General features: G+C 35.8%; 1 protein-coding gene across 1 annotated transcript; it reads right to left on the reverse strand.

The window, feature by feature from the left end:
* Positions 1–345: 345 nt before the first annotated feature.
* Positions 346–7,980, reverse strand: LOC147335390 (obscurin-like). Its single transcript, XM_086278637.1, has 12 exons — positions 7,802–7,980; positions 7,528–7,560; positions 5,432–5,704; positions 4,231–4,512; positions 3,605–3,895; positions 3,206–3,463; positions 2,708–2,955; positions 2,428–2,548; positions 2,112–2,174; positions 1,971–2,030; positions 1,580–1,642; positions 346–1,360 (listed from the first exon to the last, which is right to left on the reverse strand). Exons 1-12 carry the CDS (start codon positions 7,839–7,841, stop codon positions 1,236–1,238), a joined length of 1,857 nt encoding a protein of 618 aa, XP_086134763.1. The 5' UTR covers positions 7,842–7,980; the 3' UTR covers positions 346–1,235.
* Positions 7,981–15,812: the final 7,832 nt, after the last annotated feature.

Raw genomic sequence — 15,812 nt, forward strand, 5'->3', positions numbered from 1 at the left:
AATGCTGTCTTGCTGGCATAATAATAGCTGAGCTATCTGACACAACCTGCAATCCAGCTGCCAGCAAGTAGGGGAGGGAGGGAAACATACAGATTTTCCAAAGACTGATTTTTGCTGTTGGTGATGTTTGAGTTTGTTTGTTGGCAACAATAGAAATGGGGAAATACACTAATGTAACCTGCTGTTTATGGTATATTATTTGTTGTTTATATACTGCCTATACAAGTTTCAATAGCTATTCAGCAGGGTGGCTTTGACATATAAAGGTTTGAAAAAAAAAAAACATGGGGAAAATATTGAAAAGACCAGATTTATTTTTATTTTTTAAACAGACTCATACAGGCTGTTTCAGTGTGAGGAGTTTCAGTTTTACGACATGTCACATTTTTTGTTGCTTTTTTTCCACCTTCCATGTCTCAGCACCACAATGACCACAATTATTTTTCATTGCTTTTCACAGTGTCATGCATTCTTAAATGTAACAGTGATAATTATCAAAGTGATTTTTCCACTGTGCTTTTTGTCTGAACTCCTTGTTTACTCTCTGCTATGTGCTGATACCATGAAAAAAGACATCTCATAAACAGAAGGCTTTTCGTTGAAACCACATGCTTAGTTTCCCCATTTTGGGGAAATCATGAGGCTTTTCGGTTGATAAAAATAAGCCAGAGGCAAAATAGAAAGTAACCAATAAAGGCCTTTTACACCCAAAAGAGTAGCAAATAAAAACATTTATTTTATTCACAATATATAAAATGACTCTAAAAAGAGGTAAAAGATAAATCCCTCTCAAATAGATATAATAAAACTAAGACAGGACAAACAAAATAACTAAAGTAAAATGGACAGAGCAAGCTTGAAGTCCAGCAGTATCCTGTTTTCATGGCAACAAAAGTCATGGCAAACAACTCTGACTTTAAGTTGCGCTATATAAGAAACTAAATATATGATCACATATTTCAAACTATTTTTTTTTGCAGCTGTTGGAACAGGATACATTCAAAGTTTTATACAAAACCTTTAACAATGAATATATATATATATTTTTTTTTAAAAAGTATATTTTAAAAATATATAATCTTCATAAAAATGAGAGCATAGATTTAAATAAAAAATATCAGAGGAGCAAGAGTGGGTTCAAAAAAAGCTTCTTCTTGGCTTTGCTGCTACAGCTCTCCTCACTGACCTGTAAGACAAGCACAAAGAGACAAAGTGATTTCCAACATGTAAAGATATTATGAGCTGAAGACATTTAATAATGTGAAGAATAAATCAGCCTGCATGGCAGCAGAATTACTGAGAGAGCTTCCTGATGTGACTTCAGAATAAACTGCTGCATCAGCTGCAGGACTTGATTTTCCTGTGAATGAAGAGAAGATCATTGAAAACAATAATATCATTAACCAGGAGGAAACTGGATGTCTCCACTGATGCAAAGACAATTGAGTATGATAGATTTTAATCAGCTGATGAATTGTGAATACATAAATATAAACTGTAAAATAAACAGATTTACATTGTAAGAGCAGATAAACATGTTGAACAATATTCAGTGGAGATGATGGCAGACTTTGCTCACCTTTGTTTTTCTTGGCTTTTTCTTTTTTGGGCTGTTTGACCTCAGCATACATCAGACTGTCCTCTAAAAGAGACGTCAGAGCTCAGGACACATTTGTTCAGCACATATATGATACAAAGATGTTGGATACACATGGAATTTAAACTTTTTGCAACTACAGTGAAAGAAATCTAAGTGAAATCATTTGTTGCCTGTGACACTTCAGCTTTGCATGTGTGTGTTTTGTGATTGAGGTCTGAGTCAGAATCTGTGGATGCTGTGATTCAGTAAAGCTGAAACACTGATCAGTAAGTGAATAACTAAACTCCATGTTGACCTATAATTACCTGCAATATAATGATGTGATGACACATTCAAGTACAAACACTGAATGAGACTGTTGTGACTGTACCTGCAGCTCCCGTCTTCACCTCAGAGTAAATAACACACTCTTCTGGTTTGTGATGCTTCCCTGTTAAGATGATCAGATTAATTCACAAAAGAAAATAATTAATACAATTTTTTTCCCCCACACAATGTGTGCTTTGCATACTCCTCTTTTCAAAATCTTTAAGCTTAATGAGAGAATATGTGACATCTCGGGTTTCATCTGGAACTGCAATAAAAAAAAAGAAAAGACAAAGAAAAAGTTAAATGTTTATAAACATATCACGAGATAGTCTTCTTAAATTTCACACCTTTTTCATATCTAGGTGTTGCGTGCTTTTCAAACTGGAGTACACCAATTTCACTGTATTCAACTTGTGTGATTACATAAAGATAACAGTAGTATTAGTATATGTGTGAATAATTAAAGTGTGTGTAGTAAATAAACTCTGTAATACAGCATGAAAAGAAGAGGCTCTTACACTTGGACTGTCTGCAGCGATACAACAAGAGCAGGAGAATAATAATGAGAGAGACTCCACAAACCAGTCCAACCATCAACCACACAGGAGATGAAGAGCTGTCAGCTCCTGACAAAGTTACGTAACAAAAAACAGAAATTAATTAATAGATTATAATCTTATAAATAAATACATTCATAAAATGGAGCCAAGTGACTTTGAGACTTAAATCAGACAATCTAACGTTCCTTCTCAGTCATTGGTTTATAAAAATCCATCACATGTTTTGATCCTGCTCACCTTTAACTGACATCCAGCTCTGTGCTGACTCTCTTCCTGAGTACTGACACTTGTAGAAACCTTCATCAGACTTTGACACTGCAGAGATCTTCAGCTCCCCTCGGGGATCATTTTGAATAAGTTTGTCATTGTGATAGAAAAACACATTGGAAAGTATTTTTTGTGTTCTCAAACTGCAGCTCAGACTAACAGAAGCTCCCTCAGTCACAGGATGAACAGGACTCACCAGGATAGGACCATTACCATCATCTGTGACACAATCACACACAATTGTTTCAGTCACATCAGCTGATGCACACTTTGAGAAAAAGCTGACAAACAATAATAAGAACAGATTGTACAAATGTTCATCATGAAGATCTGATCTTGTGTATTTAAAACTGCTGTATGTGTTTTATTTTTCCCACATGAAATGACTTCACATACAGCAAAGCTGGGACAAATGTTCATGTGACGTCTAAATCATCCAAATCCAAGTAGTAAATGTATAATAACATACTCTGTACAGTGATGTTGACTGCACTACTGAACTCTCCTGATCCAGACTCACACCAGTACACTGCAGTATCTGACTTTGATGTGTTGATGTCACATGTGGATCCAGTCATTCTCCTACAGTCAGAGAGTCGGCCGTCCTCAGAGAACTTCCTCACTCTCCACTCAGTGAAGTTTCCCTCACAGGTCAGTGAGACAGAGTCAGAGGTGAAGTGTTGCACTCTGTCAGGACTCACTGTGAGAGACGCTGCTGAATGAACATCTGGAAACGACATGCAGTGAAGAGACAAAGCTCACAGATGTTAGGAACAAAAAATGTCAAATTAGTATTAGAAAAAAATAATGAGCTGAACCTTGGTGGATTACAGTGATGACACAACTTATTAGACAGAATCAAACTGACCTGCAGACCAGACAAACTTTGGTTGACTGTGATCAGTGTGATACTCTGGGTCTCCTCTTCCAGCTCTGCACACATATCCTGCTGTGTGTGTCTGTCCATGAATGATGTAGGAGTCCTGTGCAGTCCCACTGCCATCAGGTAGCAGCTCATAACTGGAGGATTTCTCTGATAGATCAGGAACAGCTTTATACCAGTAGAAGCTCCATCCTGCAGACGGATGTTCAACCTCACAGTTCAGAGTTACTGAGGCTCCAGGACTCAGCCATGATGGAGACACAGTGAGGACAGATCCTGTTGGAAAGTAATGAATATTATTTCGTCAGGCTCACTCTCCGTTTTTTCTCAATGCTTTTTTCAGTGTTTTTTTCCCCCAATATGTTTTCCTTTTTTATGTTCTGTTAATCTGTGATATTTATGTTTCATATTTGTATTCTTGTGAAAATTAATATATTTTACTTGACTAGAGAGCACTTTTAGTCAGTTCCCATGGACTCTACATTTTACATGACTGTTCGTGTTCAACAATTTCCAATAAGAGCCGTTACCGTGAAATATAATTTTGTTTTTCCTTCATAGTAATCCTCAGTCATCAATCTATTTAACATTGTTGGTGAATACAAACTGACCAGTTTTCCCAATCCTGACTGACTGGCTGTCCTCTGTGTAGTAAACTGGGTTTCCTCTTCCTCCTCTGCACCTGTAGAGTCCTTCCTGTGAGACACTGATTTGTCCATTTGAGTGAAAAACTGCATCTTGTGTGGTCAGGGCTTCAGAGGATTTCTCATCTCTGTACCAGTAGTATTTCCATCCAGATGATGATGATGGGTTCACAGAGCAGGTCAGGGTCACACTGCCCCCTACTGGTATGATTAAACTTTGTGCTGTCAGTTTGGCTTTGGGTTTACTTGCTGTTGAGGTGACAGGAAAAAGTACATCAGTACATCACAAAATACAAATGTTGCACAAACAAATTGCTTTTAGATATTTTGTGTCCTGTGTTGGATTTTTCCTGCCTTGTGAATAGCATCTGATGCAGACCCATGTATTTATTTATATATTTGTATAATAATAATAATAATAATAATAATAATAATAATAATAATAATAATAATAATAAGAACAAAGTTACCATTAATAGTCAGAGTTCACAGATAGTAACTTTCACATTTAGCTCAAAAGTGCAGCTTTCCAAGTCTTAATGCAAATTTGCATCAGACAAACGTGTTAAAAGAAGGCCCTTTCCATTGTGATGCAGACCCAGTTTTCTGTTCCATTACAGAGCCTATAACACCTTCAGACAGACCTGGATCAGTGTCACAGTTATCTGGGTTGAGACACTGATATAGATGATTTTCAGTGAAAACATGTTCAGATTCTGAATAAATGTAAAAGCACTTAATAAGTACACAAAATGGCAAACTAATATTGAATTCTGATTTTCACGCTTTTAAAAACACAAACTACTGCAGATTAACTGGCTCCACTCTGAGGTTTGATTTTGTGAATGAGGAACTGAAACCCAGTGTTAGTCAGCTGGTTCAACTGGAGCAGAAGAGGATGAGTCAGGGAGAAACTCTGAGTTTGTTAAAGAAAACCTGTCAGAAGCCTGTTACCATGGTAACTTGGTAACCTAACTCAGAATTAGGGTAAGTTAACTGTCTTTCTGGAACAGAAACCCAGGGTCTCACAGCTTACAGAGAATGTTGTTAGCACAGATCACATAATGATCCATTTCAGTTTAACAGAAAACTAAAAATTCAACTCAGACCACTCTAGAAACAGAACAAACAGATTCAGGTCTTTCAGTTTGTTACTTTTGGAAATTACCGGTTTCAGTAATGGTGACTTCATTGCTCTCTTCTGTGAAGTAAACTGGATCTCCTCTCCCCCCTCTGCAGTGGTACAGACCTCCTTGTGAGACACTAATAACTCTGTTTGTTTCACCTTCTCTTATGAGCTGGATTTCAGAGGAGACTGAATCACTTCTGAACCAATAAACATTCCAGCCAGCAGAGCCCTCCACAGAGCAGTTCAGTGTCACACTGCCCCCTGCTGGTATGACTGAACTTTGTGCTGTCAGTGTGGCTCTGCATTTACTTGCTGTTGAGGTTACAGGAAAAGAGAAATATCAGATTTTCACTTGCTTCAGGAAGAACTTTGTTATAGAAATAATAATAATAACTTCTTTTTAAAAGTGCCTTTCAAATACCCAACAACACTTAACAATAGAATAAAACACATAATAGAACAATGACAAAATGAAGAACAACTTCGAGACAGAGAGATTCCCACACCCTGGGAGCAGATCAACTGAAAGCTCTGGTTTCCATGGTGCTGAGATGGAAAGAAGGCACAACAAGTTGGATGTGAGCAGGCAGAAGAGGTGGTGCTTATCAGGTTAGAAAGTTAGGGAGGAGCGAGGTTATGACGGGCCTTGAAGGTGAGCAGAAGAATTTTGTTTACTATCCGGACATAGGACATAGGACATAATCGGTTAATGTTGCGTAGATGGAAATGGGCAGAACAAGTGAGATTATTGATGTGAGATTTATAAGATAATAAACTGTCTAGGATGACACCAAGGCTCTTAACTTGAGGTGAAGGGAAAAATGTGGAGTCATCAATAGTGAGTCAGAATAAGTGTGTCAGAGATGCCAAGAGAGGAAAGTCTGTTTAGAAGGATGGCATGAGAGATAGTGTCGAAGGCTGAGCTCACATCCAAAAGGACAAGAATGTTGAGAAAACAAGAGTCAGCTCTGAGTATTCTGAGAAAAGATCACACTTTACACATTCACTCAGTCATTTAGCTTCTAGCACCAAATAGAAAATATTTACTTGCATGTGACACATGTCTTCATGCAAAAACTACAGATGCCCTCTGATTTATTCTTCATCTATTCAAAGACAAATGCTGCACAAACAAATTACTTTTAGATGTTTTGTGTCCTCTCTACATTATCCTTTAATAACACTCAAAGGTAACATGACACTGAATGGTGTCTGTTATTCCTGTGGGGGCTGCATCATATTTACACAGAGCCTACTCTCCCTTTGCCTTTGTCATATGGAAATGACAGTAACATCACATAAAATACAAAAACAGTATTTCACACACTGTTTGAAAACAGGGAGATTCAGAACACTGTAGGTACTATTTCTGTTATTGGTAGAGCATGTGACCATCAGTGTTACTGCTCTATCCAACAGGTGTACTACAAGCTGACATTGGTGGATTAGAAAGCAATGTTGATCTTAAAGTCAGTTTTCTGTGTCATCAAATTAGTTAGACTTTCTATTATTCTAGGGTTTTTACCTTACTAACTGTTAACTGAGCTGAATTGATTTAAGTGGTCTATGAATAGACGAAGAATAAATTAGAGGGAATCTGTAGTGTAGTTTTGTATGAAGACACTCAGTCTAATGTGCCAGAAGCACCAAACAAATCACTGAGTGAATGTGTGATAATTTCTATAACAAAATTCTCCTTACAGCAAATGTTCACATAAAAATATTCAGTTACAAATCCAAATAGAAGCATAAAAACTTTGTTGCTTATGTGTTTTATTTATTTCCCCACAACTAAAGAAAATACCGAAACAACACTGCACAAGAAAAGTTAAATATGTAATATTTATGAGCCTGTTGAAAAGGGAATTTAATTGGTTCTGGACGTTTAAAGTGTTCCAACATTTTAACATAATGAAAATTTGTATTTAATATTATTTGTTATCTGTCCATCTCATGTATAGTCTTTTTTCCTGACAATTTTTGCAACTGCATCAGATTTTAGTATTTTAAAATGTTATATAAACTGTTAAAAAATGTGTTAAGAAATAATTTAGAGTGGTACAGGAGGTGTGAATCTGGAAAGCAATATCATGCATATTCTATAAATGCAAAGCAAAGAAAAATAAATTTCTCACCATCAGTATTTATGTAGAAGAGTGTACTGAGCACTAAAATAAAGATTGAAACATCAGAATCAAACTGTCAGAAAATCAAACAAGACAAGCAATAAAAACAACCATGTATCCAACATAATGCTCCAGATTAAACTGAGCAAAGGCACCAGCAACATTTTCCTTAAGGATCATAAAATTAAACCGTTTTAACCAGTTATAGACTATAATGCTCACAGATTAGAAGCTTTTTTTTTATTAACTAGTGCCATTCAAACGAAGCTAGAAATGTACTTACACAATAATAAGCCCGTTATGCAGTGCAAAGTGTATCCCATCTTCAAATCTAGCCGTGCCCCACTTGGATCCTCGCCAATCTCAATCTGACTGTTTACTTAATATAAAATATATTTATTATAAATAAAAAATGCAGAATGATGAGAAGCTGCATTTAATACAGACAAGAGCAGAGCTCTCAGCTTCTTCTGGCTGTGGCCTCTCTGTGCTTCCTTTTTTTATACAAACCTCACACAGCTTCTGTAGCTTTGACCACAGCAGCTGTGTGACGTGTTTGCATTTCCTGTCTATTGTAAGCATAAACATTTGTTTCTTGTGTTGTTATATTTCTCTATTTTTGTGTTGCCAGCTGACATATTTCTTGTCTGACCTGACACTTTTTTTCCCTAACACTGATAGATTAGTCTGAAGTTTTCTCTCTCTGTTTCAGAGCTGGATTGACCTCATATTTACATTGTCCTTGGGTTCATTTCATGAGTATGGCGTATTATTGATATACCACCTGATTTGCTGTTAGTTGTTCACAAAATGCTTCTTCTTTTTTCCATCTTTCTGAAATGTGTCAATCAAATATTTCAGTTATTTGGAATAACAATAACAATAGCACATTTGCTAGACTGAGTTTCTACTTTGGAGCCTGTATTTTCAGTGAAATATGCAAATATGTATGCTTATATTGTGTTTCACTGTGAGCTCAGGTATTATCATGCAGTACTATAGTGAGCAAAGCTCCCTTAACCTCAGCATAGATCTGTAAATCTTATCATGTTGTGGTTGAGTTCCTGTTTTAAATTTGTTTGTCACCCCAATCGCAGGAAATAACAATTTGTGTGGTTGAACTGAAACAGCAGACTTTCATATTTCACAAACTAAAGGCAACATTTAAATTCATTCAATTTCTAATTTCTAGTTTAACTTATTGGCATTAAGACATAAAATCTAAAGACAACCTGAAAATGACATGAAAAAAGTCCAAAAAACGTTACAATTGGCAGATGTTTACACACTTTTATATACATTAGCATGATTGTGATGGTAATTTTGTCCTTTTAATGGTTTATGTGAACTGTTCTTATTCCAGGGTGAAATTGTACAGCATATATCTTTCATGACTAAAAAACAGGAACTTGGTGCACATGTATGACTTCTTGATTAGAGACAATCCAAGATTCAAATATTTGCATCACAATGGTAAACATGGCTCTGTCCCAGCTTTGTGAGAAATTCGAAACAGGTCAATATTTTTTTTCTTAAAAATGGTACATTTAAGATGCTTTCTACATTTTATTTTGAACATATGGATTTATGAGATTTGCAAATTACAGCATTATGTTTGTTTGTTTTTTCATTTCTATTTTAAACAGTGTGCTGACATTTTAAGAACTGTGTTTGTATTTTGAAGCTAAGAGTTGTACACTAACAGGAATGTGACACAACATGAATGTGAAAGCAGTTTTATGTTTACATAAAAGCAGTTCAATCAATCATCAATATTGTGAAAATAATTTTGACCATAATCATGCAACCCTAATAAATGAGAAGACAATTCATATAACATGTTTTTAATAAAACTACTTGCATGCGGGAATGGTTGGTTAGAGTTTCATGTGTACAGCAGTCGAGCTCTCTCTGATAACAGTTATCACTCTGAAGCAAGTTATCTGATTTTTTTTGCCTAGTGAAGAGATGGTACAGATAAGCTTGTAGGTATGTGGTAACTTACAGTTATACCACACAAAAATATTAGCACATTAGTTTATTTGGGTGATACTGAGTGTAATTCTCACCATCTTATCATGGTTTCAAAACTTGTGAATCTGAAAGGACAATAATGTACAAGGGTCTATTTTCATGTTCATAAATTATTCAGCAATACTTCTTGTTTTGATTTCATTAGTTCAGTTAATAATTTTTTAATAATAATGTAAACAATGAGAACAAAGCATAAAGAAATATTTTTTTTTTTTACTATTGCTAGAATACTATACCTATACCTTTATTTTTTTTAAAATAAAACAAATCATGATTGAGTTTAGATATTAGTTTCGATTGAATTATTTATGTTATTTACAGTTTTATTTCCTAATCACACTACTCAATCTCTTTTTTGGGACCTTTGTCCAAACTCAAATAAAAAACTAGTCTTTGTGGTTTCAGAGCTGCAGCATCATTGTCCTGTTTAAAAGTAGTTTAAAAGTAGAGACATTTCATGTCAGCCAGGCTCAGTTTACATTTCACAGTCAGTTGTTTTTGTCCTTTTTAAATATAAATTCAGAAAAATCATTAATATTATTCAAGTACCGGCAAATCATATACAAATGTGCACAAAAAGCAAAGTCAAATTTCCACTCTGCTCTTGGCTTGCGTTCCTTGTTAACTCTCTGCTGTGTGCTGATAACATAAAGCATGACATCTGCTGAACGGAAGACTTTTGACTTGAACCACAAGCTGCATTTCCTCTTTCCTTGGTGGCCCGCCCAGAAATCTTTCAGTAGATAAAAACAAGCCTGTGACAAAAAAACAAAACAAAACAAAACAAAACACGTAAGTTCTACATGTAAGTCTTAAAAGCTACTCGGGCCAATATAGAATTTTTTTTATTCCATCTTGAAATTTATCAGATTTTTTTTTGTTTGAAAAATGTTTTCAAAGTCTTACATCTGTCAGAAATTGTACAACATTCTCAATTTTCAAAGAAGTTTATTCAAAGACATCAACATATGTCAAAAACAATCTGCTGGGCTTCATTCAAGAGCTTTAAAGTTACCAAATCTTCTACTGAGGTTTTTGTTGAGTGTGCGAGTTGATATCAACAGCAAATTTCTCCATCATTCAAAATATGACCTCACATTTTAAAAACCCTGATTTTGTTCCAGATTTGTCTTTAACTCTTTCAAGTTTGAATCATGAAATTAATTGCCACAAAATTATTTTTTATTTTAAATGGAACATTTATTGAACCTTCTGATATATTTTTTTTTAAAACTTAAACATTAATTTGTATTTAAGTTTTATTTTATTTATTTTTATTTTATTTTAACATTTTTTGCAATTTATTGCTTAAAAAAGCATTACGACATTTATTGTGTTTACTGTTTACTGGATTTACATCTTGATTAGTTGGTGAAAGGATAACAAATAAGAATAAAAATTAGAATTATAATCATCATTATCTGGTGGCTGATCATGAAGGAGAGAGGAGTAAATCTGAGAGTGGTTTTGGATCTCTCTTTTGTGTATAGCCGAGCTTTGATTAATGTGCAGAGACTGAGTGAGACCAAAACATGAAGGAAATACTGTCGGTTTAATAAAGAACATGTAAAGTGAGGTTTAATGTTCAAAAGGAGGGATGAGTGCTGCTGTACCAATGTGCTAAATAATGGATCAGTAAAGATAAAAAGGTTAATTTTATTCCATTGTTTTGTGCTCTGTTTATTAAACATGTTATGAAACAAGATCAAGTCTCATCCTCTCACTCTGTGTATCAACACAGCAGGAGAAAAAGAGTAAATAATACAATTCTCCAAACAACTGATAGAAACTGCTTTCAGTTTGAAGCACAGTGCTGATCAGGCAGGCCACAAAGCTAACCTCAGGCTTTGTGTTGCGGATCTCGATGTCATCCTGCACCTGCAGATGGCGGACCTGAAACTCTCCTGCTGTACATATCCGAACGTGAAATTTTATGTGCTGTTTAACCTTGTTTGGCCTGCCAGCACCTATTTGTATCTTTACGCTAATTTTGTCTCAGATTATGTCATAGTGTTTGTCGCTGCTGTCTGTTGTGTTGCTGCTGCAGGTTTCCCATGAATGCATGTCGTTTTGTGTTGTCAAAACAGCAACACACTACTGAATGTCAATAGCTTGAGAGTGTCTAATCTAGGGCCTCCATCCTCAAATCAATTTATTTTGTATGCAGTTATTAAAATGCTGCCTTTAGACTGTGTAATTAAATATATCTGATCAGAAGATATAGCCATACAGCCAAAACATAGCCGGTTACATGCAGACTTAGAGGATGAACTGTACTGTGCAAGCCTTTACAGTATATTTATCCACATACTATTGAATCCACAGCACACATGACAAGCACAGTGGTTTTAAGAACACTGGACATAATCTGAAAATAGTTACAGAAGCATAATAGGATATGGTGTTTGCGGTGTACAGCTGAGTGTAGCTTGTAGCTGCTGACTTAAGTTTAAAAGGAAGGAAGCCCAGAAAGGGTGTAGTAAAAAAGAAGACAAACTGAAGAAGAGCTTCAGTTATGAACCACACTGCCTCCTACTAACCATTCTTTGCATTACACCAGTGACAAAAAAAATCTCCATATTGCCTGTATGTATGTGTTCAGCCCCCTCTCAACAAAAATTGTTGTGCAAAAGCTTGTCTATACACTTAGATTCAATCATGAGCCCTCAGTTTCTCACAGACATTGAAAATATGTTTTACCTCCTCTAATACACTCGCCTTCATTTTATACTCGTGGCCACCTTTTAATGTCACAGATGGGTCGATACTTTCTCTTGATGAATCAAACTGCAGTGAAGAGGTACAAACAAACTCCGTACAGTGATGTTGGTGCTCACACAGTCCAATCATAACCATTCTGTAAGGATTCAGTGATACTCTGTCAAAATAATACTTCACTTAATAGACTTATCACATGGCAACATGCCATGATGCAAATAATACATTCTGAAGTCAAAGTCTTTATCACTTACCATCAGAGGTGTGGGAAATATTTAACACCCAGCCAAGTAGATGAATTTATTATTCCTTAATCCACGCATCCATCCAGCCTCTTCCACTTATCCAGGGCTGGGTTGCAGGTGCAACAGCACAAGCAAGGATGCAAAGACCTTCCTCTCACCATCTTACAATGCTGTGATTGCAGCCATTCTCCGACTCTCGGTGAATGGTACTGATAGCCATTGATCAATGGTCTTTGATCAGTGATAATTGATCAATGGTCATGTCAATTTGCATATTAACGATCAAGGAACTGACCTTATAGCCCATTGTTCATTCAGTGGGCTGGTTTCAGGCATTCTGCACATGTACTGTTTATAATGTTAGGGAAACCTGGTGTCAGCTGAGACTGAAGACGCCACTTGGATGAATGACCAATGACCAAATGTTTCTCCCACTGAAAACATTAGATCCAGATGAAAATAACATTCCTCTCCCCTGGCTACCACCTCGAGCTTAGACAAGACTGCTAACATTTTTTGATATATTCTTTATAGATTTTAAATCTATCTTAGAAACTACAAAAAACATATACATATATATATATATACCAGCTTTTTCTAAATTCCTTGGTTAAAATCTTGGTGTCACCTTTTACTACTGTTGCAGTAATGGGATAATATTCGAATGAAAGCAAAGCAATAAATCAGATACTGCTTCATTGTATAAAACACTTTAAGAGTGAACTGGACCAAAGCTGGCCTATAAGTGGCCAGCAGAGGGAGTGTCTGCTTCCCCTATAATCAGAGGAAGCCCAGACAGCAGGACATTGACTTTCTATCTGTTTTCACACTGTGTCATGCATACTTAAATGTGCCAGTGAGAATTATTACTATTATTTCAATATAGGCAGATCATATGAGCATTTGTCAAACACAAACAGAACAAAGTCAAAGTCTTCTCACTGTACTCTTGTCATCATTCCTTGTTAACTCTCTTCTGTGAGCTGATAACAGAAAACAAGACATCTGCTACACAGAAGACTTCAGGCTGAAACCACAGGCTGCATTTCCTCTTTACTAGGTGGCCCAAACAGACATCGTGAGGCCTTACAGTGATAAAAATAAGCCCGTGGGAGAATAGTCAGTAACCACCAACAGTATTTTACACACATGTAGGCTGCTTAAAAGAACAAATACTTAATTCTGTAATGCCATCATTGCAGTTTGATGTTGTGTTATTCTTGCTTAAAGTTGCTTCATGGTGAAAATTTATCACTGTATTTCTTTGCAGATTTGAATAGAATATAATTTTCAAGAATGTTTTACATCTATCAACAATGCAATATAGGTCCCTCTACCATCTGGCAAATTTTCCTTTTCACTCTTGCTGCAATCCTAGCCTAGCTTCAACAACTCTTTTCCATTTCTTTATGGTGGCTCATCAACCGTATCTTTGTGGAGGTATCAGAACTATGCACTTCACCCTTTTCTTCTCCATTCTTCATACATCCCCTCACTCTCTAAGATTGTCTAAACTATCATTTTCCCCGATTTGGTCGATCTAAATTCTTTATTAATATGGGTCAAATGTGACCTGGAACAACCTCAATATATCTAAATTTTAACAGGTCAAAAATCGGTCAAATTTGAACTTAACAATATGTTAAAAGCTACAAAGCACAGAGAGTTTATGTTAAAAAAAAACAAACAAAAAAAAAACAACACACACATATGATCTTACTCTTACTTAATTTAAAAAGCTCTCTAAACTGTACATTTTTTCTTCTTTTGCTTTGTACTGATGTCAGCTCATGCAGCAATTTACTTGATATGGTTATGGTCATCAAATAGCCATCTGTGTGCCCAACCCCCTCACAGTGTGTGGGTGTGGGTGATGCGTCGTTCACTTTGTGGTGGTTTTTTAAGGTTTGCTGTGACACTAAACACAGGAAATGACCCTTTAGATGGTTGATCTTAAGCAAAGCAAAACCCTTTAAATGAAAAAATAAACTCTAAAAACATGTGTTTATTTATTTATTTATTTTCACCAGTAACTCTAAGTGAGCTCAGTTTGACAAGAGGATTTTGCACAGACATGAGATTCGAGTTGTGCCTGTGCCTCCTCCCCCCTGCAATAACAGACCAGCAGATGTCTGTGCCTGGAGATTAGAATTTTGTTGCATATAATTAACATAAAAGTAAATAATAATAATATATATATATATATATATATATATATATATATATACACATATAAACATACATATATTTTGTATTGTATGTTTCGGAGTTAAAGCTCCTGTTGCTCCTATTGCTGCTGAGACTACTTTCGACTTTATATTCCACATCTACTCCAGTTGCTCCTTCATGCCCGGGTATTTCTCTGTTTTCTCGTGCTCCTTCTTCCTACTGTTGCTGTCTGCTGGGTAGCCACATCTACCACAACTGCAGTCTACTGTTCCTTGTCTACCACCACAAAACTCCCCCATAAAGTGCACTGATGATTCAGTTCACTTATTAGCCTATTAGCTGTGACAAATAACAAACACACACTCATATAATATCAAATTAATTGCATGTTTACTCCTACAGAACTGTTCATATTTGGTCATTATCCATGAATATGTGACTAGCACTGTAAAAGAGGTTGTAGGATATAATATAATATAATATAATATAATATAATATAATATAATATAATATAATATAATATAATATAATATAATATAATATAATATAATCTTAGTCTATCATGATAAATAAATGAAGTCTCTGCACATTGCTTTCCCCCCCAATACCTACAGGAAACACAAGCAGTATATTGCTGCTTACAATAAGTTTTGAAAGGTTCTATCACATATTAAATTCAGTTTACAAGGTCTGGTGTCTACTGGTGTTTTTTCATCTTAACAAAAAAAATAAAATCTAGTATAGCCTGAAAAAAAATTAGCTGAGCTGTCAAGAACATGTCAAAACAAAATGCAACTAATGTCTCAATTATACAGTCTCTCTCTGTGACGGTACACCTTCACTTTATTTCCATGGCTTCAGATCACACCAAAAGTGTTACTGGGAAACTTTTTTTCGCACTAAATTCTATTAAACATTTGAATGCATGACCTCTGCCCCTTTTACCTGCTCTGTGCATCTTGACAAAGCTTGAGAGAAGAAGAGAAATGAGAGACTAAGATGCATCTGATGTATTTCAATAGTTCCCTAAAACAGTGGTCCTCAACCCCCGGGCCTCGGACCGGTACCGGTCTGTGAGTCGTTTGGTACCGGGCCTTGAGAGTTGAGGCTCAGGTGTGAAATGTATAG

Source organism: Aulonocara sp. 'chitande type north' Nkhata Bay, linkage group LG3 (assembly GCF_057382095.1).
Source record: "Aulonocara sp. 'chitande type north' Nkhata Bay isolate Kocher_YH1m ecotype deep benthic linkage group LG3, A_spYH_male_GT1.1, whole genome shotgun sequence".
NCBI lineage: Eukaryota > Metazoa > Chordata > Actinopteri > Cichliformes > Cichlidae > Aulonocara > Aulonocara sp. 'chitande type north' Nkhata Bay.

Coding starts and splice junctions, on each gene's coding strand:
- LOC147335390 (XM_086278637.1), bottom strand. CDS start 7,841: ATGGGATACACTTTGCACTGCATAACGGGCTTATTATTGT. Junction 3,464..3,604: donor AAAGTTTGTCTGGTCTGCAG/GTCAGTTTGATT, acceptor TGTCGTTTCCAG/ATGTTCATTCAGCAGCGTCT. Junction 2,031..2,111: donor TAAAGATTTTGAAAAGAGGA/GTATGCAAAGCA, acceptor TCATCTTAACAG/GGAAGCATCACAAACCAGAA.